The sequence below is a fragment of the Cynocephalus volans genome, chromosome 12 (assembly GCF_027409185.1).
Source record: "Cynocephalus volans isolate mCynVol1 chromosome 12, mCynVol1.pri, whole genome shotgun sequence".
Classification (NCBI taxonomy): Eukaryota; Metazoa; Chordata; class Mammalia; order Dermoptera; family Cynocephalidae; genus Cynocephalus; species Cynocephalus volans.
The window spans coordinates 7,164,523-7,176,937 of NC_084471.1; the positions used below are offsets into that span (position 1 = coordinate 7,164,523).

Here is a 12,415-nt window from a genome sequence, read left to right on the forward strand (position 1 = left end):
GAATTGCTTGCTAGGTTGTACAGAGCATGCTCCCCAGCTTTAATTAGCATGATCAAATCGTTTTCCTCTGTATCAGCTTACACTCCCACCAGAAGCATATGAGAGTTCCTGCCGTTCCATGTGCTCACCAAAACTTGATATTATTTTTGCCAGTCTAATGCTGATGAAATATCTCAACTATGATTTTCATGTTCATTTCCCTTTTTGCTAATATGTTGAACAGATATTTATAATTTGGAGCTTTTGTTTAGAACATTTTTTGATAAAAATATGTCCACTTTTAACAAATATTTGTTGAGTGCCTACTGCATGCCAAATTTGTGCTTCATTCTAGGTAATTGTGAGCGAACAAAACGGACACAATCTCTGCTCTCATAGAGATCACATGACCTTACACTGAGAGAGAGATGTTAAACAAATAAGCACATTCATAAATGCAATTTTTTAAAGTGGTATGACAGAAAAGGACAGGCTGTTATGAGAGAGAACAACAGGGACGTCATTTCAGTTGGGGGCCAGGGAAACATGTATAAAAGCTAAATGCATAAAGATGGAAAATGGTTGTACCTGTTGCTTGTACACCCATAATGTGATGGTGTGCCATACATTATTTAAAAGAATGCTGTAGATATATACTAGTTCTTATGGAAAAAATCTTAGGACATATGTTAAATGAAGAAAGCATTTATCAAACTGAAAGTGTAGTATGATTCCATTTTTGTTATTCCACTTTTGTTATAAACATAAATTATAATATATGTTTACATGATCATGCTGGGAGTGTTGGGAACACTATGTGCAAAACTGCATGGTGAGACTTTCCCGTATCTTTATAATTCTTTCTTATACTTTGCTGAATTGCTTGCATTTTTTTTAAAGGGTTGTACTTTTTTTTTTTTTTATAAATAGTAACAATAAAAATTCCTAAAAGGTTATTTATTTATGTCACAAAGATACCATTTCTGTTTCACTTCTTGCTTTTTCTAAAAGCTCTTGGTCATGTCAGAAATACTTTTCTGAAAACAAGCCTTATTGGAGACCAAATGTCACTAAGATATTAAAAATGGATTTTATTCATCCAGTGAATACACTGAGACCCTTCAGGCTTTTGCTTCTCTCCATGAGAGTCTCCCCCCAGGCAGAGTAACAGATGCAGCCCACCTCCCTGAAAGAGAAATGGGCAAATTTAGCCACATTCTGGGTTAACTTTATGCAATTTTCTAAGAATCATAGGTCCTTTCTAAGAGTCTGAGGTCTCTAAATATCTTTAAAGACTTTCCCTTTAGATTTTCAATATTTCTTTGCACACTAGGGGAAATTTAATGAATCTGCTTCTTATTCCTTTAGTGGATGGAGGCTTTTCTACATATATTTCTATGTTTCAGTAGCTTTTGAGACAGTCACCTTTTACAACAAGTTGGTAGTTATTTTGTTTATTTTCTTATCCCCATTAGCAGGAAAAATTGAATTCAGGCAAAAGTGGGGTGGTTGAAAATATTGGAGAATATTGTTATTACTCAATAATAAACAGCAGGAAGACCTCTGGAAATAAAACCAATCTTCACCGTGTTTTTATGAGTCATATAAAAATCTGTGGTTAACCTACTTTACTGCATTTTAGAAGTCCCATAAGCAAAGCTCATTCACCCAGGGTTTTTTGTTTGTTTGTTTGTTTTTGTAATTCTCCATTTAAAAAAAACGAATAATGAAAGAAATGTCCAGTGTATACTATGTCTATTAATAATTTTTTCTTACAGGAAAGGCTACTTCTATTTTTAATAAAATGTTACCAACTCTTTTGTTTGATTGGCCTGACTTAATCAGGAGAAGCATAGCATGGGCTCACAGTGGGGAATGGCTTGAAGGTATATTAAGAAAGATGTATCAAACTGGCAGATCCACCAAGTATTTTTAGCTCTGAAATTTGAGGTAGAGATGTTCTATGTGCTGGTTTTCCCTGAGAAACTTGACTGCCTTGTCAATTGAGTTGCTGTGACTGGGAATACTATTTGTAGTGAGCTCATCAATTAAACATTTGAAGTTCTGTACATGCCATAGTAACCTTTTTGATCAGTTTTTGGAGAGGAAAATGTGAAGAGGTTTTGGTAAAAATAAAATGGTTGAATAGCTACATGAGGTTGGTTTTTATAAATGCAACACTCTAATTTTTATGTATTACAGCTTTCAAAGTCCTATGAAAAGGTTGAAAAAGCCCTCAGTGCGGGAGACCCCTGTAAAAGTGGATATGTGTCTTTGAATTACCTAAAGGTTGTCCTTGATACCTCAGTATACCGGTTACCAAGAAGACTTTTTATCCAGTTAATGAAAAGGTGAGAGCCCCATTGTTTCCTTCGCATTTTTTCCCCAAACGTCAACTGCGAATAAGGAACAGCTTCATTTATTTTTTATCAATGTTTTAGACTTTTTATTATTGAAAATTTCAAACATATATACAAAGGTAAAGAGAGTAAAGTAAAGAATCCACTAACGTACCTACAACCCAGCGTCAACATTTATCAAGTCCCGGCTGCTCATTTTGTTTGTGTCCCTTCTCATTTCCTCAGCCCCAGGTTTATTTTTGAAACAAACATCAGACACCACATTTCCGTATGTCTCTCTAAAAGATACAAACTCTTTTTAAAAACAAGGTGAAAACCCTGTTTTCACATCTAATAGATTCATCAATAATATTAATAAATTTGGAGTCAGGGTTCAAATTTAACTGCTTGTCTCATGTTTTCGTTTACAATCGATTTGAATCAGGATCCAACTACGTTGCAATTGGTTGGTATGCACAATTCTTTCTTAGCCTATAGCTCTCTTTCATTTGTTAATTTTAGGAGTAATCTGGATTTTTTTTTTTTTTTACCTGGAGTTTTCTTACAATCTAGATTTGGCTGACTGTCACCCGCAGGGACATTTAACATGTTCCCTTCCCTCTCCCCGGACTCCCTGCACCTAAAGTGATAGATACACACACCCATGTTCAATTTTTATATATGGCATGACTACTTCCTAGGTGGTGGCAAACGTATATGGACTGATTGTTTCTCTTTCTATGCTGTTGGCAACATTGGTGGTCGTACCTAGGTCCGTTGATTCACTAGAGATTGTAAAGTGGTGATATTTTATGCCTATGATTACTTCTTTTATTAGCTGGAATACTTCTGTAGTGGAAACTTTCCCCGTTAAGCCACCGCATAACAAAGACGGACAGTTAGTACAAGAAAGGCGGGATATCCTTGATTCTTTCCCTTTATTTACTACTTTGCAAAATAATGAACTGGTTCCCTAGCATTCTCCAAAAGTAAGCAATGACTGTTTGTTCTTCATTAGTTTTTTCTTAATAATCACTACGAATTCAGGAATTTAAACATTTGTTGTGTTTCGATTTATTACGGTTATTTTTCTTATTGATATTTAATTTGTTCCATCTTGGCCAGTGGGAGCCTTTTCATGTTGGCTCCTGAGTCCTGTTGACCTGACCCTGATAGTCTTTGACTGCTTTCTTGCTTCTAGTAAGACAAAATGCTCCGGGCTCATCTTGTACATCTCTTACCCAAGACCCGGAATCGGCCATTTCTCCAAGGATCCCAGGTTCCTTTCAGTTGGAAATGGTATATTTAGACCAAAATCTGGGTGAGGAATACTCTCTTTAATTCATGGGTTTTCTGTCCGAGTTAAGTCAGAGAGACTTTTCTCAGGAGAAAGTAGGGTAAGAGCTGGAAAGATTGTCCTGCAAAACTCTGGGAAATTGGTGGATGCCTTGGTATTACCTAGACAGGAGAGGCATGAGACAAGGGGAAGGAAAACGCGGCGTGGAGCTGGAGCAGCTGGCCCATTCCCCGCAGCACTCCGCTTCCCTGCAGCGCCCTGGACGTCCACAGAGACTCACTGTGTGCAGGCACCATGGCTTCTGGAGTGAAAACAAAACTTGGCCCTAGGAGTAAATATTTCCATGGCTCAGAAAACAGCTCTATTGTCCTGCCTATACAGGTGAAATTTTTTAAGAATTGCTTTCTTTCTTGGATAGCTAAAAGTAATATAGCCATTTCATCTTATTTCATTTTTTGAATTATACAAATAATAGCTTAATAGCAACAACAAAAATTAAAAACAAAAAGTTACCATCTACCTTATCTAACCATTTTTTAATTTTCATCGTTTCACGTTCTCTTCCACTTTATATCCAAATACATGTATAATTTTTAAGTATTTGTAATCAAAGCACATTACAGTTTTAGATTGTGCTTTTTAAAATAGAAATGCATGCTATAGACATTTTTCATATTGGCTTCATTGTCTTCAAAATTATAATTTTAATAGATGCGTAAAATGTCGTTCAGCTAACATTTACTGAATGCCTCTCTCTGACAGACATTGTGGTGGGTTTTAAAAATGCAGAAATAAATAGCAAGTAGTCCCAAGCCAGAATGGCTTAGCAGAGTGATGACGTATGTGAAGAATACAATGTGTGTATGGAATGAGGGTATTAGGAGTCTGGAGGTGGCCAAGGTCATGATGGTGTTACAACCTGTCCTAGCCAGGGACTGCGGGACTTCTGAGTCCCTTTTCTGAGTCCCTTTTTTGCATTCACCCAGAATTTCCTGTGGAACAGGGCACAAGAGACAAGAACAGAGTGAACATGCAAGTCCTAATGTTATGGATTACATATTACATACATGCCTCCTGGTGCACATATCTGGAAGTACAGATTTGTCATGTCTTCCTGGTCAACTGTTCCCTTTATCATTATATAATAACCTTCCATCCCTATGAATGCCTTTCATGGTCTATCATATCTGATATTAAAATACCCTCAATAGTTTTCTTTTAATTTTCATTTATCAGGTATTTCTTTCCCAACCTTTTGCTTTTACTTTTTTATGGTGATGTTTTAGATGTTTCTTGTAAAACAGTATATATCCGTATTTTTAAAATTCCAAAATTAAAATCTTTGCTTTTAAAAAAATGTCAAGTATAGTCTGTTTTTATTTATTGTGATTGAAGTGTTTGGAGTTCTTTCTCCTACCACTTATTTTGTGCTTTCTATTATTTATTCTGCTCTTTCTTTTTTTCTTTATTCCACTTCCTTCTTGTTTGGTACTGGCCAAGTTATCTTTATCACTCGTTTTTCCTTCCACTGTTTTACGACTTAAATATCTGTTTCTGTTCTTATAGTGGTTTTTCTTATAAAGTCTGAAGTTAATCAGTATTTCTACTGTCCCGAATAAAACAAGCACCTTCAACTTATGTGTTGTCACTGACCTGTGTTTCGACTCTCCCTTGTTTTGCTAGCACCCGTGTCAGCCACTGTTCACCGTTGCTGCTGCTGCTTTCTATGGTCCGTGTGTGTCTGGGCTTTCCCATGTTTACCGGCTGATCACTCATCACTGCCTCATAACCCTCACTCCTCCCTTCTGGAGTCAGTTTCCTGAAGTGTGTCCTCCAGAAGTTGTTTTAGTGAGGTCCTGTGAGTGCTTAATTCAGTCTTTGTTTTCAAAAATATCTTCATTTTGCTCTCACTCTGTGATGAAAATTTAACAGGGAATATAATTCTTGGGGGTTTTTTTCTTTTTTTTATGACCATTTGTTTTTATTTTTATTGTATTCATTTATTTTTAATTTTTGGTGGCTGGCCAGTACAGGGATTGAACCCTGGATGTTGGTATTATCAGCACCACACTCTAACCACCTGAGCTGACTAGCCAGCCCTGCAATTCTTGTTTGAGAGTTATTTTCCCTTAGCACTTTGAAGATACTATTCATGGTCTTCTGGCTTCCACTGTTGCTGTGAGAGTCTGCTATCAGTCTGTCATTGCTTTATAGGTTTGTTTGTTTGTTTGTTTTTTTCCTGGTTGCCTTTAAGATTTTCTGTTTATTTTCAGTCCGTTACAGTTTCCCTACAATGTGCTTTGGTGTAGATGTCTACTTATTTAACCTTCCCAGACTCATGCTACCTCAATCTGAGGATTAGTGTTTTCCATGAATTTTAGAACATTTGCAGCTATTATTCTTTGAGTATTGTCTCCACCCCATTTTCATTGGAGTTTTTCTTCTGGAACTCCTATTAAATGTATGTTGGACCTTCTGATTCCATTCTCCATGACTCTTAAACTTTTTAAAAATGCTTCCTTTGTCTTTATCTGTCTTGGCCACATTCTGGCTGATTTTTTAGGATCACTAGCTCTCTTTTACCGTGCCAAATCTACTCCCAATCCTACACAATTCCAAATCTGCTAGCCCCAAGTGGGCACTAAAACCCTACCCCTTTGAGCCTACATTAAGTTCCAGGGCTGCTGTTGGCACATACTGTTCTGTCCAGGCCTGATGAAACCTGGGCTTTTGTGGTAATAGCTCACATTCTTACTGCTCTTGAGTTGGGTCTCTCCTTGCTTCTAGCACCTGTAGATTTCCCTTTCTTTGTTTCAACTTCAGCTGTATATTTAAAATCACTTTGTTGACATCTTTATTCCATTTTTTGTGTGTGATTAGACCAAGAGGCTAGGAGCTGGGGGGAGGTACACTGTGTTGCCAGAAGCCTTGCTTAATGTGTTCATGCTGGGGGTAAGTTAGAAATGTCTCCATGGAGTAAACAGAGCTATGCTTAACTGTGAGAGGCAAATAGGAGTTTCCCATATGGGTAAGTTGGAGAAAGACATTCCATGCAGAGAATGAAAACAGCATTTTCAAAGGGGCTGGCTTGATTGGGTCATGACCAATTGTTAGGGCACTTTAATTTCATACACCAGACTGTATTTAATCATTTCACTATCATTTGGGTCTTTAGGTTCTTTTTAGTTTTGCAGATGCTTATTTAGTCAGTCAATCAACAAATGATTCTTGAACACTTGCTAAATGTATATACCAGGCACTGTGCTGGATACTAGAGACTCATTGGAGAGTAAGAAAGACATGATCCCTGCCCTCAAAGAACTTTACCTGCTGTGAGGGAGACTGACAATAAACAAACATATAAATAATGACAAAATATACAGTGTAATTAGTGCTCTGGAGAGAATCAACAAGGAACTGAAGTAGAGAATAACAGGCAGGAACTACTGCAGATAGAGTAGTCTGGAAAGGCTCTGCTGTGGTCTCCAAAGCTCATATGTAAGCTTGATCCCTAACATAGCAGTGTTGAAAGGAGGGGCCTTTGGGAAGTGATCAGATGGTGAGGGCTATGAATGGAGTAATTCATGCTTGGATTAATGGATCAATGGGTTAATGGGTGAGTGGCTTATCTCAAGGGGGGAACCGGGGGCTTTATAAGGAGAGCAAGTGAGCACATTAATGTACTCTTTCCCTTCACCACGAGATACCCTGTGCTGTCTCAGGACTCTTCACAGATTTCCCACCAACAGGATCCTCACCAGATGCACCCCTTTGACCTTGGACTTCCCAGGGTCTACAACTGTAAGAAATAAATTTTGTTTCTTTATAATTTACCCAGTTTCACATATTCTGTTATCAGCAATAGAAAACAGACTAATATAGCTTCTATGGAAAGGTGAGAGGTCAAGAGAAACAGCCACGGGAAGAACTGTGGGAAGAGCCTCCCAGTGGCAGGACACTAGCTCCAACAACTGCCCATGTGATGCATTTTGGGGCCTGGCAGAAGCTGGAGCCTGGGGCTGAGTTGGCAAGAGACAATGAGAGTCATGAGTGCAAGTAGAGAGGCAGGCAAGGGCTCTGGTGAGGAGCTTGAGAGTCACTATAAGTGTGCTGGGGAGGCACAAGCAGGCTGTAAGCACAGGAATGACATTATCTGTACTGTTAGAGAGAGTATATCCATTAAAAGCCTGCACTTTTGGAGTCAAATAAAAAAAAATCCTTGCTCATACTAATGCTATGTAGTTTTTTCCTCTATGTTTTCTTTGAGTTGCTTTACAGTTTCGGGTCTTATGTTTAAGTCTTCGATTTATTTTGAGTTGATTCCTGTATATGGTGTGGGAAAAGGGTATAATAGCATTCTTCTGCATATGGATAACCAGTTTTAGCAATACCATTATTGAAGAGGCTGTCCTTTTCCCAATGTGTATACTTGGCACCATTGTTGAAAATCACCCATACACGTGTGGATTCATTACTGGGTTCTCTATTCTTGTCCGTTGGTTGATGAGTCTATTTTTATGCCAGTACCATGCTGTTTTAATTACTATCACTTTGTAATATAGTTTGAAATCAGGTAGTGTGATGCCTTCAGCTTTGTTCTTTTAGCTCATGATTGCCTTGGATGTTTCTCTTTCTTATGGTTTTATGTGAATTTTAGAATTTTTTCTATTTCTATGAAAAATGACATTGGAATTTTGATAGGGATTGCATTGAACTTATATATCACTTTGAGTAGTATGGCCTAACATACCATGGTCTGTCATGGAGAATGTTCCATGTACACTTAAGGAGAATATGTATTCTGTTGCTGGTGGATGGAAGGTCCTATACATTTGGTCTAAAGTGTTGTTCAAGTCCAGTGTTTTCTTATTAATTTTCTGCCTCAGTGATCTATTATTAATAATGAGGTATTGAAGTCCCCTACTATTATTGTATTGCAATCTATCTCTCCCTTCAGATTTTTAAATATTTGCTTTATATGTTTAGGTGCTCTGATATTGAGTATATATATATTTACAATTGTTATATTCACTTCATGAATTGACCCCTTAATCATTATATAATGTCCTTGTCTCTTTTTAAAGTTGTTTGCTTAAAGTCTTCTTTGTCTGGTATAACTGTAGCTCTACTTGCTCTCTTTTGGTTTCCATTTGTGTGGAATATTTTTTCCATTCCCTTGCTTTCAGTCTATATGTGTCCTTAAAAGTGAGCTGAGTCTCTTGTAGGCATCATATAGTTGGGTCTTTTTTTTTTTTTTTTTTTTTTTTTTGGTCCATTTAGTCACTCTATGTCTTTTTATTAGTAAATTTAATCCATTTACATTCAAGGTAGTGAACAAGGGCTTACTATTTCCATTTTGTTAATTGTTTTCTGGTTGTTTTGTAGATACTTTGTTTCTTTTCTTCTCTCTTGCTGTCTTCCTCTGTATTTTGATGATTTTTTGAACCTTTCCATTTTTGTTTTGCACATCTACTATAGATTTTTGCTTTATGGTTACCGTAAGTCTTATGTGGAATATCTTATACTTATGCAGTCTATTTCATGCTGATAACACCTTAACTTTGATTGCACACAACTCTATAGTTTTATTCCCCCCCCACACTTTATTTTTTTGATGTGAGAATTTATATCATTTTGTAACATGTATTTATTGACTATTTTAGCTATAGTTGTTACTAGTAGTTCTGTCTTTTAACTCTCATAATAGGGATAAAATTGCTTTACATACTATCATTACAGTCCTAGAGTATTCTGAGTATGGCTCTGTATTAATTATACCATTGAATTTTGTGCTTTTATGTCATCAATTAGCAGCCCTTTGTTTCAGTGTAAAGAACTTCCTTTAGCAATTTCTGTAAGGCAGTCCTAGTGGTGATGAACTGCCTTAGCTTTTGTTTATCTAGGAAAGTTTTTATTTCTCCCTCATTTCATAAAGACAGCTTTGCTGGGTAAAGTATTCTTGGTGGGCAGTTTTTCCTTCAGCACCTCGAATATATCATCCCAGTCTCTTCTGGTCTACAGTGTTTCTGCTGAGAAGTCCCCTGATAGATGTATTGGGACCCCTTTGTATGTGATGTGTTTCTTATCTCTTGCTGCTCTCAGAATTATTTTTGTCTTTGATTTTTGGTAGTTTCATTATTATATATCTTGGTGAACTCCTCTCTGGGTTAAATATGATTGGAGACCTATGTGCTTCCTGTGCCTGAATGTTGGCATCTTTCTCAGATTAGGGATGTTTTCACCTGTTATTTCTTTAAATATGCTTCCTGGACCTTTTGTTTGTTTGTTTTTTGTTTTTTGTTTTTTGTTTTTCTTCTCCTTCTTGAATTCCTATTAAGTGTAGGTTAGGTCTCTTGATGGTGTCCCATAATTCCTGTAAGTCTTCTTCATTCCTTTTCATTCTTTTTCCTTTTTTCTTCTCTGAGTAGATAATTTCAAATGTCTTCAGGCTGACTGATTCTTTCTTCACCTTGATTAAGCCTACTTTTGAAGCTTTCTATTGTATTATTCAGTTCAGTCACTGTATTCATCTGTAGGATTTTTATTTTTTGTTTCTACTTCTTTGGCAGACCTCTTGCTTTGTTCATGCTTTGTTTTCAAATTTCATTTAATTTTTTATCTGTACATTTTTGTAGTTCACTGAACTTCTTTAAGATGATTATTCTGAATTCTTTATCATTTCACTAATCTCCCTTTCTTTAGGGTCTGTTACTGGAGCTTTGTTAGTTTCTTTTGAAGGTGTCATATTTCCTGAGTTTCTGTAATCCTTGTATCCTTGCATCGATGTCTGCACATTTGAGAAGACAGCCACTTTTTCCAGTTTTTATGGGTGTTTTTTGGCAGGGGTAGACTTTCACTATTTAGTCTAGCTTGTGATTTTGGATGGGCCAGCTGGTAATAACCATGGGTAAGCAGAGTCTGCTTTTGGGCTCTCTAGATGGCTGGCTGCTTCCTTTGCTCTGAGTTCAGGTGGGGCAGCTAGCTAGGCTCTAGTATTAGGTTGAGCTGCTGGATGGGCACTGCAGTCACCTCAGAGGGGGCCAGGCCACAGGGTGTATTCCCTAGCCATTGGGTACTGCTATTTGAGTTCAGCAGTTGGGCAGGGTTGCGGGAAGGGCCCCAAGGTTAGTTGCTGATCAGGATGGACAGGGTCTGCTGCTTTGCTGAGTAGAATGTACAGTTGAGGTTGCTTCCCTGTTTATGTGGGGCCTTCGGGTGAGCTTTGAGGCTGGGCTGAGCACTGGTTAAACTCCTAGGTGTGCCAGATCTAGCCCTTTCTCTTTGTCAGAATTTGCTGTGGTGGTCATCATCTTCCTCAATGAATGGGACCTGAAGGTGGGTTTTAAAGTTATGCCAAGTGCAGCTAAACTCCCTGCTCTTTGCTGAAATTCATTACAGCAGTTGTCTCCCTCCCAGGGAGGGTTACTGGGATAGGGTCTGAGACTGGTTCTAGAGGCTGGCCATCTAGGGATAAGCCAAGTAAAAATTTCCTCCACTTCTGGAAGTGACCAGCTTGGCTTGGTGGGTAGGCTATGCTGTTGGCTGGTACCACTGTTGGCAGGTACACAGGGCCACCACCAAGATTTGCATGCTGGTTTCTGTGGCCTCTGCTTCCTTGCTTTGTTTCTACCTGATACCAGATGGTCTAGCTGTGCCATTTCCCCTGTGTTCCTTTTGAGGTGAGATGGGAGTGGGCTTCCTAGGAAGTGTCTCGGAATGCCAGGGAATCTGGGTGTCTGCCTCCAGCTGTCTTATTTCTCTGTAGAAACTGTGGTCCCTGAGGTAGTGTAGTGGCACTGTAGTGTGTGGTGTGTGGCACTGTGCTGTCTTGGCAGAGGGGAGGGGTAGCACAGTCAAAGTGAGACCATTTCTCCTACCCTTTCCATGAGGTTTTTATTCTATTCTGTGAAACACAGAAGTGAGTCGGGCTTATTTCCATTTCTTGGGGTTTTCACCAAGATGTCCTCATCTGTGGATAGCTGCTAGTGGAACTTTCTGAGGGGGGTAGTGAAGCCTGGAACCTCCTATTCTGCATCTTGCTGATGTCACCTGTCTCTTTTGTGAATTTTGATAAGGACTGCCAAATTCTTCTCTCAAAGGAGTAGCAATTTACATTGCTATCAGCACTGTGTGACTGTTCTAGTTTCATATTCTTTCTAGCATTGAATATTAACATTGTTTTAAAATATTGATAACTTATGAGGTATGAAGTGTGCCTTGTTATTGTTTTCATTTATATTTCTTGGATTGCTACTGAGGTTGGACACTTCCACGTGCCTGTGCACTGACTATGTCACTTCAAGTCCTAATTGGTTAATGGTCCCACTGATGGTTTTTAAGTTAATTGTTATCACCTTTTGTTTAACAATTTTTATAGTTAAATAGCTATTAAAGGTAACCCTTTTTTGTCATACGTGCTACAGCTATTTTTCTCAGTTTGCTATTTCCCTTTCCTTTACATGATATCTCATAGTTTCACATTTTAAATTTTAATGTAATCAGGTACATTAATCTTCTTCTTTTGGAATGTGTTCTGTTGCTCCAAGACCTATAAATTCATTATTCTTAACCCAGGCTTGATAAAAACTGTATTCTATTCTACTTGTTTTTCTTATTCTTCAGAACAAAGCAAAACATTTTAATCCATCCTAATATAAGCTGGGTATGAAAATTAAAATATTTTTTTCCAAACAGATCCTCTATTTTCCAACCACCATTTATTAAATAATCCTTTCTTTCCCCATTTTTTTTTTTTTTGTCTTTTTTGTGACCAGCCACACTGTGCTCAGCCAGTGAGCAC

The 12,415-nt window shown here is 37.8% G+C and overlaps 1 protein-coding gene across 1 annotated transcript in view; it reads left to right on the forward strand.

Moving 5' to 3' along the window:
- EFCAB6 (EF-hand calcium binding domain 6) overlaps positions 1–12,415 on the forward strand; it is a 256,909-nt gene that overhangs the window by 62,630 nt on the left and 181,864 nt on the right. Inside the window, exon 8 of the mRNA XM_063076100.1 lies at positions 2,182–2,330. Within this exon, the coding sequence (XP_062932170.1) occupies positions 2,182–2,330 (149 nt within the window). The remainder of the gene's footprint in view (positions 1–2,181; positions 2,331–12,415) is intronic.